At 39.8% G+C, this 18481-nt stretch overlaps 1 protein-coding gene across 50 annotated transcripts in view; it reads left to right on the forward strand.

The window, feature by feature from the left end:
• The window catches only part of LMO7 (LIM domain 7), a 219317-nt gene extending 208856 nt beyond the window's left edge, over positions 1–10461 (forward strand). For 37 of the 50 annotated variants that reach the window (XM_060394589.1, XM_060394590.1, XM_060394560.1 and 34 more), the window contains 6 exons: positions 1464–1516; positions 4083–4296; positions 4933–5211; positions 7046–7154; positions 8222–8324; positions 9691–10461. In XM_060394589.1, the coding sequence (XP_060250572.1) occupies positions 1464–1516; positions 4083–4296; positions 4933–5211; positions 7046–7154; positions 8222–8324; positions 9691–9713 (781 nt within the window). In that variant the 3' untranslated portion in view covers positions 9714–10461. Of the gene's footprint in view, positions 1–1463; positions 1517–4082; positions 4297–4932; positions 5212–7045; positions 7155–8221 lie in introns of all 50 variants that reach the window. The other 13 variants (XM_060394587.1, XM_060394588.1, XM_060394591.1 and 10 more) reach the window with 1 other exon arrangement.
• The last annotated feature ends 8020 nt before the right edge of the window (positions 10462–18481 follow it).

Below are 18481 nucleotides of genomic sequence, written 5' to 3' on the forward strand. Positions count from 1 at the left end.
ATTTTTGCAATCTACCTGGAGCTTTGTTTTAAAGGAGTTATAAGTAATAGTGTGAGTTTACTGAACATTCCATTCAGACATCGGAAATGAACCTTGTAGACTTTTTCTTAGTTTGATGAGACCTACTGGTCAGTTTCGGGGAATGAAGATCGGATTTCAGATACCTGAAAAGTTATACATTTCCTAAAACATTAAATCTGATATTTTAAAGTAATTTAAAAAATGCTTTGCACTCTTGAGATCACTTAGGACTTCTAAAAAGTCTGTATTTATCTGTTATATGACTATTAATTAGTGTTTTCACAGCTAAAATTTCTTCAGCAAGTTTATCTTAGAGATAGGGGAAGACTCATCTCTATATCAGGATGACTGAACAGGACTCAAGACTAGAAAGGGAAAAGAAACGGAATATACATAAAGGTAGTAATGAGCTGACATTAAGCTAGAAAAAATTGCTCGTGATGGATGACCTTATTTATAGTCATTGTTTCCGAATAACTTTAGATCATTAAAATGTGTATGTTTCTTTTTTTAAAGATATGATTTATTTATATATTTAAATAAGCCTCATGTATATAGCTCATTATCTTGAGAAAATAATTAGGTTGCTGAGAAAGGAAACTTAAGGAATCTCAGAAAATATGAAATATTCCAGGCAGTTGTGATAAAGCATGCCCTAGAGGCATTAAGGAGTATAGCTAGACATCATGCATTAAAAGCATTTTCTCCTACGTTAATACAAATGAAACTATTCATGAATGTTGCTAACAGTTTGTGTTGCACGTAATTATATGCTGTATTAATGTTATAAATGTGCATATATATATGATAATGCACATTATATATAATTATTTGTTATTATTACTAGTATTTGAAATTGTGCCCAGAAAGGGAGAATGAGATGAGCATGTGTTGGTATATAGACCCAAGTTTACCATCACGGAATCAGGCCATTTCAGAAGCTGCCTATGCCAGTGTGCTCCAGCACCTCTTTGGAATGCTAGGGTGGCATTTGATGAGTTACTGTGTCCGAGTAGGACTCTAAGGCCCCTGAGTTCACTTCTTAACCCTTGGGAGCATGGAGGAAGCATTAACAGTCTGATGTTAGGCTGTCTGATAATAGAGGCTTCATATAGCTTGGTAAGATTGATATCTGGTAGAGAAGAGGGTCAGAGTATTCAAGTCATTCCAAAAAGTCATAGGATTTCACTGTCATCAAATTGAGAGGATTGTCACATGCTTCTGTCTGTTTCTAGCATCATGCTCTTTTCTCTTTAGAGATGTCACCATTCTCTGCTAGTTTGTACAACATGAAAAATTCTTTGATATGAAAATAAATATGGCTCTCAACAGACATGGAAAATAAATCAACTGCTTTAAAAATAATCTTTTTGGTGTTCTTACTTCATAAATATGAAAAGACTGTTCTTCATGAGATATATGTAATGTGTTCTATGTTTTAGGAATAAATCCAGATCAACTACTGAATTGGATGATTCCCCCACAAATAAAAATGGTAAATGTGAATTTTTTTCAAAATTCTTCAGCATGATTGCTTAGCTATGCTATCACACCCTATGATTACTATTTTTAAGGTCAAGACATTTCAGGTTTATTAAGATTACATATTTGAAATACTACGGATTTTTAGCATTTACATATCAGAGCAGAATTATCTTGTGCTTATTTTGGCTTTACTTTATAATGGAGGGAGTACTGCAAGATTAAAGCTATAGATAGCTTAGAAATTATGTGAAAAATTTGCAAAGTGATGCTAATACCTTGTGGTATAGTGGATTTTATTTTGCCGCCAAAGAATTGGGACAGTAGTTTTCTGCAGAGGATCAGGGAAATTGTATATAAACGTGAAACTGGACATGTAAATGACAAGATAGCAAAAAATTCAAAATGATGATTTCACTAACGTGGCAAAAGCATTTGGAACCTGATATTTTTAGTATAAAGTGAACTTTTGGACCGTAGATAACTGAGGTTATGTAACTAAGGGAAGAAAACTAATCAGAAATACCATTTTAAGCTGAGTTTGCATACCAGGCTTTGAGTTAGGAAGGTGTTGGTCAGTTATGTAAACAACTGAAGATCCAGCTGAAGATTGAGGTGGACTTGGTGGACATGCCCATTTAAGTGGAAGACTACTGCCCAGTTCCAGTTTGTCACTGCCATGGGGGAAGATACAAACTTGTGATTGCCAAGTCTTTCTATTGAAACACAGAAGTAAAAAAATTAAAAAGTCTGAATTTTTATTTAAAGGAAGTTTGACCAGGAATTTAAAATATTGTGTAACCCTCTGTGAGCCAAACAATATCCACAGGCACCAGTGTTCTGATGGCAGCTAGTTTACAACCTCGAGTTAAAGCTTGTAGAATTTATAGTTTCTAGTAGGTTTCACGGTCACCTCCTTTCCCTTAACACAGAGAACCTTTCATTGTCTGGTCCTAGTTTAACTCTTCAGCCTATTTTGTTTTTTTCCCCATAAGCGTCCCTTAACTATAACCAAACTATTCTCTCATTTTCCAACTTATCAGATGCTTTCTGATCTGGTTCCTCTGGTCTTACATGTTTGGATTTCCAGTTTCTTCTCCCCAACTGTGCCCCGAGGTCACCATTAAAATAAAAGTTTAAGTACTTCCATCTGCCATGAAACATGAAACAGTGATCGTATTCTCATTTGAAAGTAAACACATGACCTGTTAGTAATAACAAGTGTGACTCTCAGAAATAGTCTTCTTAATATTATGACTTGTGTTATTGATCTGGCTATTTTTGTACATATATTTTCTCCTCTGAATAGCACACAGTAGATGTTATCAAATATTTTGTTGGAAAACTTGGTTATTCCAGTAAGGCATCTTTAAAATAGAAAACATTTTATTTTAAATCTGACCAAATTGATAAGATGTGTGTATGTACCAATGTAAACATAGATGTGTATAAGAAATTTTTGGTGGCCTTGTTCATTGCTTCCTAGAAGATAAACTATGGCGGAGTGAATTTTGAAAGAAAGACAATAGCCATGAATCTGGAGAGTAAATGAAAAATCCTTAGGTGAAATTTCCTAATCCAAGTTAAAATGGGGAGAGTCCCTCAAAGTTATGGATGTTTTACGCAAATCAGGAATTCATCAGCAAATCTAAGGAGACAAAACCTTTAGGATAAAACCTGACTTAATTGTCATTCATAAATTCAACATCCAAACTACCACAGTCAGTTCTCTTAAAAGAGATAAAAGTCTGATAACATTCCTCAGCCATCATTTGGATTACTTGGCTATTTTTCAGTTTTACAAAAGCCATTTCAGTGATTGAGTATACTGTCATTCCTCTGGTCTGGTCATGACTTATTCTGTGACTTAACACCAGGAAGACGTGCGCCATGTCAGCTGGAAAGAAAAGAAAGTGAAAGTTGCTCGGTCGTGTCCGACTCTTTGCAACTCCATAGACTGTATAGTCCATGGAGTTCTCCAGGCCATAATAATGGAGTGGGTAGCCGTTCCCTTCTCCAGGAGATCGTTTCAACCCAGGGATCGAACCCAGGTCTCCCACATTGCAGGTGGATTCTTTACCATCTGAGCCACCAGGGAAGCCCCTTGTCAGCTGAAGGTATATGCCTTTATGTCTGGCTCTCTCCCCAGGGTGAGTGTATATTTTTTGAAAGAATAGAAAGCCCTGTTCCCTTGCAGAGTTATCACAGCAAGCATTCAATGAGCAGGTGCTTGACTAATTTTAATTTAGGAAGGAAGGAAATAATGGAAGAGAAACTTTCTGGATGAGCAGTTTGTCATTTAGTACTGCTGAAATCAAGACCAGTTGTCTCCTTTTTAGGCAGCTTCTTAGTTTTCCCGAGTGTCCCCCTGGTATGCCTCTGGGACTGGAATTGGAATTTCCAGGGACAGGACAGACTGTTGCTTTATCTTCTGAGGCAGCAGTCTCATTGAGAATTGATAATGTGAGCCTGTGTGCCCACTGTCACTTTTTTTTTTTGGCTCCACTGTATTTGGAGATTTAATTACTATCCCTGTTTTTAATGCACTAATCCTGCAGCTTTTGATATTTTTAATTTAGGAAGCAATAGATACCCAGACCGAAGTGGAAGCAGTAGCTCATCACAGAAGAGCTCGAAGAAGGAACCAGCGCCATCAGGAGCGGAGTTGGAGAGACAGCAAATCCTCCAAGAAATGAGGAAGAGAACCTCCCTTTATGACGACAACAGCTGGATCCGACAGCGCAGTTCCAGTGTCAACAAAGAGCCTATTTGTCTGCCTGGGATTATGAGAAGGTGTGAGACGTCTTTGGAATGATTTCCCTTTCTGTACTGAGGTGCAGATATTTAATTTCTAGGCGTGCTGGCTACTTTGGATGAAAGAGATGTCATCGCTTCTTCTCTTACGTAAGATTTTGTGAGAAAGAGAAGCAGAACCAGTGTGACTGGGCACTTGTCATGGAGCACTGATTAGTGGCAGACACATGGCAGGCACTTTGTGTACATCATCTCACTTCATCTGGGAAGAATGTCTTGAGGCAGGAATGGTAATTCTGCTTTTCCGCAAAGAAGCTGTGGCTTGAGTAAGGAATGCACGCTGACAAAACCATGTGGCTAGTAGGTTGCAAGGCTGGATGTGGAGTTCTGATGTGTGATTCACGCATTTAAATAATTGATGTGCTTAGTGCTTCCTTGAATGATGAATTTTTTAAAAATGAAGCCTCTGTTTATAATAAGATTGGAATCATGAAAATGGTGTTCACAAAGTGTGGAAACCTGGTATTTGCAACTTTAAGGAAAATATATAGATAGAAACTAATTGCAGATGAGAGGATGAACTAAGCAGAGGTATCTGGGGTAAATGAATACTGAAGCTACTTTTGTTTAGTATTTCCACCGCTGATAAACTGGTGAATCCTTTCTGTGTTTCAGAGGTGAATCTCTAGATAACCTGGATTCCCCAAGAACCAATTCTTGGCGACAGTCCCCGTGGTTCAGTCAGCCGTCAGGAGTCTACGCCTCTTCCTCTGTCCAAGACTTCAGTCGCCCCCCACCTCAGCTGCTGTCCACATCAAACCGTGCCTACATGCGGAACCCCTCCTCCAGCATCCCCCCTCCCTCAGCTGGTTCTGTGAAGACCACCACCCCGTCCCCTATACCGCGTAGCCATTCCCCTGCGGCTCCGCAGCCAGGCTCCCAGCCACGCAACAGGTGAGGCCCTTAGGGTTTTCCTTTTTCTTTCTTTAGACTCAAGGGGTAGTTTTCATTAAAAATTTCCCCAGATCTTGTCCAAGCTTTCCAGTGAAAGAAAAACAAGGCTTTTTGAATGTGTCAAATTTAGTGTTCCTTTCCCAGATCAATTCAGAAGGCTTCCTTAATGTCTCTCCGTGGCAACCCAAGGGTATTTATGGATGTTGTATGAAGCCATGGAGGCCTTTAAAATGTTACGACTCTGCCACTGTCTCATTTACTTGGGCCTGTGGTCAGTGTCTCAAATGCAGGCAGACCTAAATCCCAGCTGTGGAATCATAAAAACGTACAGTAGCTCGTGAATGCATGGCAAAGTGATGAGTAAAAGCAGTACTGTAAAATGTTGGACTATTTTAATGAGACTGTGATATACACTCATTTTATAGGGACTGAGTGTAAAGGACATTGTAACCCAGCCCCATCATCTGTGGAACTTTGAGCAAGCTGGCTTTAAACATTCTCAAGTTATTTATTGCACTGGGGGCTTTTGATTTCCAAAACCACTGCTTGTCTCTTATCTGACTGGTCAGCATTTTGCTGAGATCACATCAACTGAATTCTGCAGGTCATATACTGTGGGAAATATGAGAGTTAGAGTGGTGGGTCTTGTTTTTTGATACGGAGTAGAGCTCAGACATGAACACATGTTGGGGTTTTAGGTCTGTGTAGCTTCTCCACAGTTCCTGTAGGCTTCACGTAACCGCATCTAACAGTGTTCCTGCTGAGACCTGAAGGGAGTTCTCCCAGCCTGTAATGCTGATGAAATACTGAAAAGTAGAAACACAATGATTAATGTTGAGATTTTTTTAAAGCTATCAACTAAAGGATTTCGTTCAGAGAAGATATTTTTATTCCAGCTAAAATGTGTCTCAGAGTCTGAATTGAGGGAATGAGCGATGAGGATTCATGGTAAATTTGGAGTTAAGAATAGAATCAGGGGAAGGCAGAGGAGAGAAAGAGAACCTGTTTACTTACTGAGAATCCTGCCCTCGGAAAGCAGAAAGGAGACAGGGCTATGGGCTTCTCTGCCCTGAAAATGTCTCTCTCTAGAGCACGAGGTGCTCTAACGTAGGACATTCAACAGCAATGCCCTTTGCAGTGACACTGAAGTGCTGTGCCCATCCTGTGGGATGCAAAGATAAGAAGTAGCCTTCACCTTCCCACCTGGGAGAGGAGATAAGACATGTAAACAAAGCAAAGTAGAGACTCGCCATGCCTATCTGAATGCTAGCTGTAGTAGTTTTCATGTCGTTCGTCTCAGAAGCAGTCCAGTAAGCCAGAGGCATTAAGGAAAGCACTAAGGAAATGCTTCTGTTTAACTAGATTACTGGGTGAATGAGAAGGAGGTTGACAAAATAAGGGTGAGATGATAGGTTTGATAGACTTGCAGTGCCTCTTGGAAGTAGCTGGGGATGCTTTTTTAGTGGCAATAGGCAAAGCACATAACAAGGGATGTGCTTGGGTGGCTTTACCTGGCAAGAAGATGTTGGCTGGATTAGAAGGGCATGAGAACCTTGCCGAGTACAGATGTGGCCTATGGGCGATAGCAGAATGGAGCGATGACACAGAAATTGTTCATTTCTGTAACTGGGTGTCAGGGGTACCAGAACCATTGTGGAGATCCTTCAAGGTACAGTATACTCAAGCCATAACTGGTTGGCTGGTGAAAGTTTTCCTCCCATGGATATATTAAGATTTTCATAGAGGATGGTTTGTGTTAGTACCAGGATATGATTTGCAGATGAGCGGTTTGAAATGGATGAAAGCCTCCCTCCCGTTCTTGTCCTGCGTCTAGGTCGGTCAGTGGGAAGCGTGTGTGCTCTTACTGCCATAACATTCTGGGCAAAGGAGCCGCCATGATCATCGAATCCCTGGGTCTTTGTTATCATTTGCATTGTTTTAAGGTGAGACTAGCCAAACAGCCTGCAGGCCTGCAACGCTTTGCTTGGAGAGCGCATGGCTTCTTTGAGCGCTGGGTGTGGACCCGCCACTAACAAGCTAGGTGCTGCCTCCGTGGGTCTGCGCTGCACTTGGCATCACAAATGGCCTCCTCCTGCTGCTGCCTTCTCAAACCTTGACCCTGGAGGCACCATGCGCTTCCTATCTCCAATCTAAGAGTCTATAAATAAAGTTTACAGTGCGTAAATGCTTCCTCTAACATGCTGCTATGGTTATTAACAGCATGGGGATATAAATTATAAGTGTCCAGAAACTTAGCTTTGAAAAGGGAGAGTGAGAAAGAAATTACATTGTAAATATTTTTACAGTTGCAGATAAGGTGTTCTTACACATAAGAAAGAAGTAAGGCTATATAACTGCCTTATTTTGCAGTATCTGTCTTTAGAGACACCGCTATTTGATTCTTGAACTTGTGTTGGGCCAGAGAGAGAACTTCTGGTTGTTGATCCTGGAGTCCTGCAGAGCTCAACTTGTTTTAAGCTTGTCTAACTCTGGCTCGGGTTGTTTCCTGGCATAACAGAATGAGTCAAAATCATTAGTGTTTGAGCATGTGGAGCCAAAATGCCCAGCCATGGGTATTTTGGGAAAGCACCATGTGTGAACACTCCTGGGGATGCCCGGATGGCCCACTCCAGGGCAGAGAGCCAGAAACCTCATCTTCTTGCCCTTGGCCAGTTCCTTCCCATGGTGCTTTAGCCTGTCCATCCCCTGGGAGAAAGGAAGCGTTAGCTTCTTTAAGCCAATCAATGAATCATTTCTACTCTTTTGGTATAGTTAGAATGAAATCTTGGCTCTTAAAATTGGCTTTATGAATTCTTTAATGTTTCATCCAGCAGGCTTCATTTTAACCTCATTATCTTTTGGCCTTTTTTTTTTCCCCCCCTTTGCTGAAATGTCTCTAAGAGCTTAGAAACTGCATTTTATTTTGCTCATTTTTTTTTCCTCCTGGGAGTGTCCCAGGGGTTCTTGAGATAAGTGTGGGTGTTTCCTGTTGTTTTTGTTTGTCTCTCAGTGTGTGGCCTGCGAGCGTGACCTCGGAGGCTCTTCCTCAGGAGCTGAAGTCAGAATCCGAAACAACCAGCTGTACTGCAACGACTGCTATCTCAGATTCAAATGTAAGAGAGCAAATCAGGGAGAAAATTTCTTGTCTTTTACAGAGAGCACGGGTTCCCACGTACTGCCCTGAACCTACGACCTGCTCCCCTTCCAGCTCACCTTCAAGCTCTGTGCCCTAGAGCTCCAGGCTTTAGGAATCTCACCATGTCGCCCTCAAAGAGGGTCCAGTGAATGAGTCAGTGGGTCAGTTCTCAGGTTCCAGCTCCACAGGGTTGGGTGTGGGGCCGAGGACCTGGAGACGGATGTGACCTGGGGAGTCAGGACAATGTTCAGTGCAGTTTAGTCTGCTCAGAGTCTAGAGAAGCTTCTAATGACTCAAGAATACACATCAGGTCAGTTAAAATGAGTCTTCTGTACAGCCTCTCATCTGATACTTGGCCTGTCAGAGTTTTAGCTGATTTCTATTATTTACCAATGTGGGTCCGATTATGTGATTTAGAATATGACCAACTTAAAGACTGTGGTTTAAAAGGATAATAAAGAATAGTCGGTGTATGTTTGTTACTATATAATCATATCCTATTAACATATACAATAGTTTAAAAAGAGCGTTAATTCTGATTGCATAGTCTTTCAGTGTCATTTTTGAAAAAACTGGGTTTTTAAAAAACTTCACATGCTATTTTGTGTCGAAGCATGTTTTTGCCTGTAAGTGTGCTATAAAATACAGGATAATGTAATTGGATCGCCTGTTGTTTATAGCTACATAAAGACAACCATTCCTCCTTTTTATATTTTGAGCCTTGATGCTGGTAACATGTGTTTCTTCCTTATTGTGAAAGGGTCTTGGTTACAAGTGGTATCAGCAAAACCATATGCTTTTGAGCTCTGAGGTATTTATGTGGCCTTTCTGTGAAGAGTGCTTTGGAAATGGCGTCAGCTCAGTCAACTCTCTCTTATCTGTCAGCGTGTTTTGAGCCTTCTTTTACCATTGGTCCAGGCCATTCCTGGATGCCAGCACTGAGGCTGGAGACTGTCAAGGCTGGGCATGAAATGGGGGGAGTGTGTGTATGTGTGTGAGCTTTTCTCTCTTTAGTCCAAATTCCAAAGCCAAATATAATTGATTTTTGGAATCAACATGGAAAAACTGCCCATGCCTTTTCTCTCCTCCAGGACAAATAACAGAGAGTTGAGTGTAACTTGTTTCTGTATCAGCAGTTAATTTTTACTCTCATTTTTGCAAAGAAAAGACTTGCTAACCCAGACTTCGTGGGTTTGCCTAGCTGTATCCTAAGTGAGTAACAGAGTTATTCTTTCTACCTCATGGGGTCATTCTCTGAGCCATCCCTACTATGAATCCCAGAGGCAATATTCGAGTGTTTCTGAATCTAAGTGCTTTTCTTTCTTCTCTCCTTGCCTGATCAGCTGGACGGCCAACTGCCATGTGATGTCAGCCTCCACCCGAAAGCCCTGTTGCAGATAGAAGAAGAGGTGGTTGCCGCTGATATAGATCTATAAATACATGTTGTAACATCCTTTCACTCTGTTTTTTAAAAAAGAATAACACTTTTTCTGACCTCTTTAGATTACATCAGAGCATTATAGTCTTGGTAGAACCTGTATTTTTGTTGTTTATTTATAAGATGGTAATGATGTGTGGCAAAAAGTACAGTATTTCCTTTTTGAATTCAGCATCATAAAAGCACAGGAAAAAACAAGAACTTCCAAAAATTTTTTTTTGAGACTGATAATGATCTGATTGACTTTCTAGCGGTGTTTTGAAGAGGGTTATTTTATTGTTTTGTTTTTTTTTAAACTTTGAAACATTATTTGAAATAGTTAATATAAATATGTAATTGCATTTGCTCTGTTTATTATAAAATATACTAAATTAATGCAGAGCCATATGGAAAATTTCACTAAAATCCACTCCCAGATTTGCTTTGCGTATCCTTCTTTTCATTTATGTAATATTATGGTTAATTTTTTTTTTTGTAGCTTATGTAACATTTTATTTGCTTGATGAGGAGAGCTCTATTTTCTTCACCAGAATTGTTGCTAAGCAGTTCTCAGTAGAAAGCTGCGTCTTTTCATTCATGAAAATTATCATGGTTTGTATGCCAGAAGTTTTCTTCAGAAACTAGTGAGCCTTTCTGTACAACTGCATTTGTAAATAAACTTGCTTGATGCATTTAAGGAGTGTTTCCTTTTCTTCTGTGTGTATCTGTGTTTGTCTGCCTTCCAAGACTTTTAATTATGTTTCAGTGTGTGGCTTTTCTGATACTAAGTTTTCTTTTTAGCATCTTTGCTGCTGCTGCTAAGTTGCTTCAGTCGTGTCCGACTCTGTGCGACCCCATAGATGGCAGCCCACCACGCTCCCCTGTTCCTGGGATTCTCCAGGCAAGAATACTGGAGTGGGTTGCCATTTCCTGCTCCAATGCATGCATACATGTTAAGTCATTTCAGTCGTGTCCAACTCTGTGTGACCCTATGGACAGCAGCCCTCTAGGCTCCTCTGTCCACAGGATTCTCCAGGCAAGAATACTGGAGTGGGTTGCCATTTCCTTCTCCCTTTAGCATCTTTACCGAGGTATAAATTGATAAACAATAAAATGCACAAATGTAAACTGTACAGTGACAAGTTTGACATGTGTATACCTGTGAAACTATCACTGTAATTGTGATATTGTTTTTCCTAAAAAATTTTAACAAGAAACTTTGTTTTTGATGGAAAGTTGCTTTTGAATGCAATGTTTTTGTGATAAGAGGTGAAGTGAATGATGAATTGTTGAATGATTTGCCATGAATCTTTACCTATTCTTTTGATCCTTTGGTAATAAGAGGAGATTATAATTTTTGAACATATATAGGGCAAAAAATATATATAGACTAATGTTTTAGAAATGTGGCTTGAGTGTGCAAGAATAATGAACTTTAGCATGTTTCAAGCAAAAACATAAACTTACTTGAATCCTTTATAGTAGTGAAACTGGAGTTGATAATTCTAGGATATGAGAACTGTACTGAGATACATTAGAAATATATAACCTCAAGGCGGGGAAAGGTATGCACCCAAAGAATTCTAGCGCCTGATAGAAATGACCAGGGCTAAGAGAGAAATCCAATGTGTAAGACTCCATGAAACATTTGCACTAAGGGAGTTGAAGCAGCTTTGCAGCAGAGTTGATATTTGAACTTCATTTTTAAGAGTCAATATAACCTTAGCAGATAGAGCATGACGAAGGAACAAAATACCATTTCTCAGTTGGGGTCAAACTCCCTGAGTCTCCCTTACATTGTTTTCCAATCAAAACCATACACACTTTGGCCTATTTTGCCAGAAGAATGAGGAGATCCTTGGATATACTGTGTGGGATCATGTCTCCATGGAGTGGTAACAATCTGACATAGGGTGATGAGACTGCAAAAAGGAATAAATCAGTAGATGAGAGATTGTGATTCAAAAACATGACAGGACCTAAAGAGAAGCAAAATAGTAACTGTGGGACCCGAAGCCTGGCCAGTGTAGAGACAGACATTGTAGAGAGAGGAGATGTGTTCTGTTTTGAGCATACTGAAGTGTTGACATACACGGAAAAGAAGGAAGTGAAGGTAGTTTGCAATAGGAGTTTGGGTTTAAATAGAAAGAAATGACATCTGTTAAAATTTGTTCATTTGCATGCTCAAATTGACTTAAATATAAGTCCATTTCTTCACCTGAGAGAAAGTCAAGAAGGTCAGTTTATCCAGAAGTCTAATATCATCAAGACCCACCATCATTCACCTCAGGCTGTTTGGCCACACAATGCTGGCTGATCCTCATGCTACTTACTACCATCCTTGCAAGATGGCGGACAGGCTCCATGCTTCTTTGTTCACGTTCACAGGAAGAGACGCTGATTCCTCAGTGCTGTTAAGTGCATAGGGCAGCTTTTCCAGAAGCCATTAACAGAAGCGCTTTCTTCTCATAGGCCAGGCTCGAGTTGTTTGTCCATTTTTAAACCAGGGGACCCCCTTAAAGTGAGAATCAATTTCCCAATCATGGTATTGCTAACTAATGGGAGTTTGGTGGAGTAATGTTGGGGGTCAGACAACATTTACCATAGTTAGTCTTTGTAAGTTCTCTTAAAAATTGGATGCTTGCATTGAGTGAGATGTTGTCTTTCAAAATTCAAATTTGTCAATCAGTGAGTTTCTTAACACTATCAGAACAGGGGAGGAGATGAGAATATTTCCTTGAATGATACCCACCAAGGATCATGTAAGGGAGTACTCATATGCGGAAATGTAATCTCTTCAAGCAAATATAAAATATCAGCTCATGGTGGTGATGAGGCAAAAAAATTGGTAACCTGGATAATTTGTGAGTATTTCTGAATACTTTGTGAATACAAAGTGTGAGAAACAGACCCATACTTCTTCCAATTTCTTATATAAGAATTCATGAAAGGGAATAGTGGGTAAAATGCTCATCTTCTTATGATTGAATTTTAAAGTTTAAGATTGTGGATTTTATATACTGTAATCCCATGATATATTGTTTAATACATATAATTGACCCAGTCAGTCTCTTGGTGATTCTATATAAAGCTTTTTAATACATACACTGTAAAGATCCTCAAAGCTCATCCTGGAGAGTATTTTCCAATACCAATTTTATAGCGCAGTCCTGTGAAAGATTATCAAAACTCCTTGCTATTAAAATTAGACTGGAATAAAAGGAATTATTTAAAATTCCATAGGGGAGACCTATTAAAGCCAGGCAAAGGGTGCAGCAGTGCTAGTTTCTAAGTTACACTAAGGTTTTAATTTACATATTTTTGCATGCTGTGTGAGTTAAATTTTTTTTGATAGCTAAAGTGCTTTATTAGATCTATGATGAATTCAGTGTCACAGACCTGCATGGGAGGCACTGATCTGCCTGCTGCCATTTTAGGCTAAATAGAAAGTTCCTGTTACATGTATCAGAAGCTCACTTGCCCTTTCAGCCTGTCCTGTGGCAGTAGGAAGAGGTTCATCAAAGATGGCCAGGAGAACTTCTGGGTCAAACTTGCAAGTCCTGTGTGTTCTTAAATCCATTTCTACCTTCAAATTAGGCTAGCTTCCTGGGATCTGTTAGTTGTAAAATGCTAGGTTTGTGTCAGTTTCAAGTTCGGATGTATCATGAGGTGTACTATGTGCATGTTGCCTTCATTCTGGATACTTACAAGTTCTGGTGTTAGGAATATAGCTCACAGCTGAAGAGGAGGCCAATGAAAGTGCAGAGAGAAGCCAGGAAAGAGCCTCACCCATCACCTGAGTTCACCTTAACAGGCTTTTATCCAATATTCACTAGGTGCCAGATTTATTAGGGACGTGGTAGGTACCACTCCAGTACTCTTGCCAGGAAAATCCCATGGATGGAGGAGCCTGGTAGGCTGCAGTCCATGGGGTCGCTAAGAGTTGGACACGACTGAGCAACTTCACTTTCACTTTTCACTTTCATGCACTGGAAAGGAAGGAAATGGCAACCCACTCCAGTGTTCTTGCTGGGAGAATCCCAGGGACAGGGGAGACTGGTGGGCTGCCGTCTATGGGGTCGCACATAGTTGGACACGACTGAAGCGACTTAGCAGCAGCAGCAGCAGGTACCAAGTGTGGTATTTTCATACTATTAAATAACTATGAAATCTATTATGAAAATTAAAATTTTTATAATTTAAATTATTTATGATTTTATAGTCCATAACGTGGCTTCCCTAGTGGCTCAGTTGGTAAAGAATCCACCTGCAATGCAGGAAACCCAGGTTCGATCTCTGGGAAGGTCCTCTGGAGAACAAAATGACAACCTACTCCAGTATCCGTGCCTGGAAAATCCCATGGACAGAGGAGCCTGGTGGGCTACAGTCCATCGGGAGTCCAAATTAATATCTACTTAGAGTCCCATTCCACCTAAAGGCAAGAAAGCTCGATTCTAGTCTCATCTGTTTCTTCTTTCTAGCTTTTTCAGATTTTGTTGTTGTTGAGTTCCTAAGTTGTATCACTGAAGTCAAGAAGAAACAAAAATGAAAAATAATCTGAGGTTAGGAATTTGCTACATGATACACGTGTCTTCATTGTATCTCAGTTTATAGTATTTGCAAAATTCTGTTTCAATGATGAAATATGAAAAACTGTGAGCCATTCGTTAAAAATATTTTAGAAGACTGATACTCAACAGTAAATTACTTCTTTATTAAAAATAATGATTTATGGTAAAACTCAGTACATTTACCCATTGATTGAATAGCTTTTTTGGAATAAAGATTTCAGAATGTAGTTCCAACATCTCATATTATTATTACTGTACTATTTTTACTGCATTGATTATTGCAAATTTTAGTCTCAAATTGTAGTCAGAAGTTAGCAAGTGTGGTTCATTTTATAAAAACAGAATCTTTTTTTCCAGCTGTATTGAGGCATAACTGACAAAATTGCCAGATATTTAAAGTACACAATGGAATGATATGCTATATACATTGTGAAAGGATTTCCCCCTTGAAATCAATTAACACCTCCATCACCACACATATTTATCCTTTTTCTTTCTTTTTTTTCTTTTTTTTTTTTTTTTGGTGAGAACACTTAAGTTCTATTCTCTTAGCAGATTTCAACTATACAATACAGTGTTATCCGTTATAGTCACCATGATCTGCATTAGGTGTGTTAGAGGAGCCGCTGACTGAAACCGCCTGCCCTGGCCAGGCAGGATAGTAACCTCTTGCCTGAGTTACCTTACAACAGGAGGTCCTGGTAAGCAACGTGGAACTAACAGGCTACCACCAACCGGAAGTATTCAGGAAAGGTCAAAAGGAGAGAGGAGACACCAGTCCATGCGTCCTGCCAACCTCCCGGAATCATCCTCTCTGGCATCCATCTTGGCTGACCAATGCTCTTGCCACCAGGAAAGAATCTAATAAAACCTGAGACTGTGAGCCATGTGACAGAGTAGTTCTCCTGGGTTCCCTTACCCTACTTCTCTTCCCTGGAGCCCCTTCCCAATAAAGCCTCTTGGTTTGTCAGCACGTGTGTCTCCTCGGACAATTCATTTCCAAGTGTTAGACAAGAGCCCACTCTCAGGCCCTGGAAGGGGTCCCCTTCCTGTGACAACTCCTTGGACCTTATTCTCTTATAACCAAAAGTTTATACCCTTTTAACAGTTCAGTTTAGTCACTCAGTTGTGTCTGACTCTTTGCAACCCCATGGACTACAGCACTCCAGGCTTTCCTGTCCATCACAAACTCCCAGAGCTTACTCAAACTCAAATGTCCATCGAGTCAGTGATGCCATCCAACCATCTCATCCTCTGTGATTCCTTTCTCCTCCTGCCTTCAGTCTTTCCTAGCATCAGGGTCTTTTCCAATGAGTCAGTTCTTCTCATCGAAGTATTGGAGTTTCAGCTTCAGCTTCAGTCATTCCTTCCAATGAATATTCAGGATTGATTTCCTTTAGGATTGACTGGTTTGATCTCCTTGCAGTCCAAGGGACTCTCAAGAGTCTTCTCCAACACCAACCTCTATTTCCTTCACCCAGAGCCTCTGTGCAATCACTTTTCGACTCTGTAAAAGCAAGATCTTTAGTACTAAAGTAAAACAATATTTTATAATGAGAAAGGGAATGACCATGAAATATTTTTTTGCTACCCTTGATGGCAAAAATGTTTGATGGCTTTGTTTTCATTACTTCGTTTGGCAGTAGTTGAAGATAGTCTGCATTTTTTCCTTTGCAGAAAAAATGTTCCAAATTTGTTGACCTTTTCCCTAAGTGACTGCCTGTCTTTTTCCTAGTAGATATTTAAAACACAAAAACAAGCTTAATAATCTTCTACAGTACAGGTGATAATTTAAAAGCAAATAAAATATGTAACTCCTTTTGAAAGAAACATGTGCCATGAGAGAATATTTTGAAAATGAATGTTTAAAAAGTTTCCATTGTTCCATGGGTTTGTTGCAAAATCTAAATATCACATACGCAACAATTCTCATTTAAAAGGTTTAACAATATTTTCAAGTGATACACTTCAAGCAGAATTTGAACCAGTTTGTTTAAATATACACAAAAGGCAGAGGCAGTGACAGTAGTGGGATGGGAATTAGCTCATCTTTAACAAATTTCTTCCTAAATGGGAGATGGCATTGAGCAATGAGTAGTTGCTTAGTAAATTGCTAAGTGTGGCTTTGTAATCCAGCCAAGGACACACTCCTTTCACCTGCCTGTTTGTGCCAGCCATCAAACCAAGGACGCTCGTACAGTAGTCCACAACCAAATCTTCCAATCTTTTTCATCGCCAACCGAGATATTTTTTAAAATCAGAATATTCATATTGTGTTCACAAAACATCTAGGAAAATAAACATTTTGAGGAAGGAAAGTCTTTTGTTAAATACCAGTAAGCAAATAGTTTACTGTGTTTATAGTTACCTTTTTTACCTTCTGTTTTTAGCGCATTTTGATGTACAAATCCTATTGCAGTGCTCATATAGGATTTATACATAAATATTAATATTGGAAGCAATGTACTGTACTTTTAATTTTTTTTCTAAACTGAGGTGGTGTTTTGTTATAAAGTTGGGATTAAAGGTGTTTACAGTTATGGCAACTAAAACCAAAAAAGTGAATTGATGAACGAGTTTCAGACCAGAACTTGAGCTTAGATTTTGTTCTGTTTGGGATTTTCCCATCTTAAATCTTTTTAATGTATATTTTAAAAATTAGTCTAGGTGAAAGGAATTGCAGTAAAACACATTCACATTTGTTGGAGAATTGGAGCATTAGCATCAGGACTTGCTCTCTTGTTTGGTTATAATACACCTGGGGTAAAAACTTGAACTTTCAGAGGCACAAATCTCCTTGTGAAAAGCCTTTAGTGACTAAATAAAGTGCTAGGTCTTATCCTGAATTTTGCATTTTTCCATTAATAACTGTATTTTTCCCCCAACTCCTTGATGGATGGATCCAAATTTTCTAAATGTTTTGTATCACCTTCATGGCAATTAGCACTTAGGATGAGGGCAGGATGATGTGATGCTTAGGACAGCAGGGCTCAGCAGCAGGGTCTGTGGCTCCCTGCTCACTAGACCTGTAACCCTGAGTGACTTAACGTCCCCTCTCCGTGCCTCACTTAAGTGCAAAACAAAAATAATAAGGAAATTGCAAATAGTCTATATTTCAAGATCTTGTGACCAAGAACAGCCTCAAGTCAATTCATGTGAAGCTCTTAGGATAGTGGTTGGCAAAAAAGAAACAAAGTGCATGTTAACTACTCAGCTGCAGGGCAAACAGTGTTGGAAGAAAGAAGACATTATCTATCTACTAAAAACTTTATTTCAGCTTTTGTGTTGATACAGGATTGACACAATTTAAAAAAATCAACAATAAATCATAGAGCAGCTATGTTCCTAATTCCCCATTTCTTTGCAAGGATTTACTCGCAGTGTTCCTTTTATGTATTTCTAACACGAGGTGGCAGTGTTGGCACGAGGAGGGAAAAACAATTTTTTCTCCCCTTTCCCTATCCTGTTTGATAACTTTCTGGTTAGTTTTCGAATCACCGATCTGTCTCGTAGTTTTAGTCTGAGCACAGCCCAGCGCTGAGTCCTACAGGAGAGCGGCTGAAGGATTAACAGGAAGTTTAAATGCTCGTTGCTTCAGGAAATCCTGGCTGATGCAACGTGAAGTGAGGTCCTTATTTCTCTATATACGATGGTTACACCCAATTTTAGGGCTTTTTTTTCTGCGTAGGAATAGACCTAGAGATGCTTCAGCCCACTGAGCAGCAGCCTGGAGGCTGGCCCAGAGCACGCTGCCAGCTTGGAGAGGTTGCCCTGTTTTAGGAATTTCCAGGTTTCCTCAGCTAATGAGCCATCTACACTCTGCACGGGTGGGTGTTGCTGCAGCCATAACGGGCTTTCTTTGTGGGAGAGGCAAGGGATTGCCAGGACATCTGGGCCTTAATTTTAAAAACGACCACTTTTTTAAATACATTTTTTTACTGTTTTAAGATTTTTCACCTGGAGCTTCTCTGAGAAGGGTGAAGGTTGACTATCCCATGTTAAAATGAAAACATGCCACAGACAGAAGTGGCCAAAAGGACGGGGCCCAGAGAAGGATGAAGAGGACCTTTGGGTTGGATTCCCGGCTCACCCCCCCTACCCATCCATTCAGTTAACAAGTATGTCTTGAGTGCCCACTATAAGGTT

Source organism: Ovis aries, chromosome 10 (genome assembly GCF_016772045.2).
Source record: "Ovis aries strain OAR_USU_Benz2616 breed Rambouillet chromosome 10, ARS-UI_Ramb_v3.0, whole genome shotgun sequence".
NCBI lineage: Eukaryota > Metazoa > Chordata > Mammalia > Artiodactyla > Bovidae > Ovis > Ovis aries.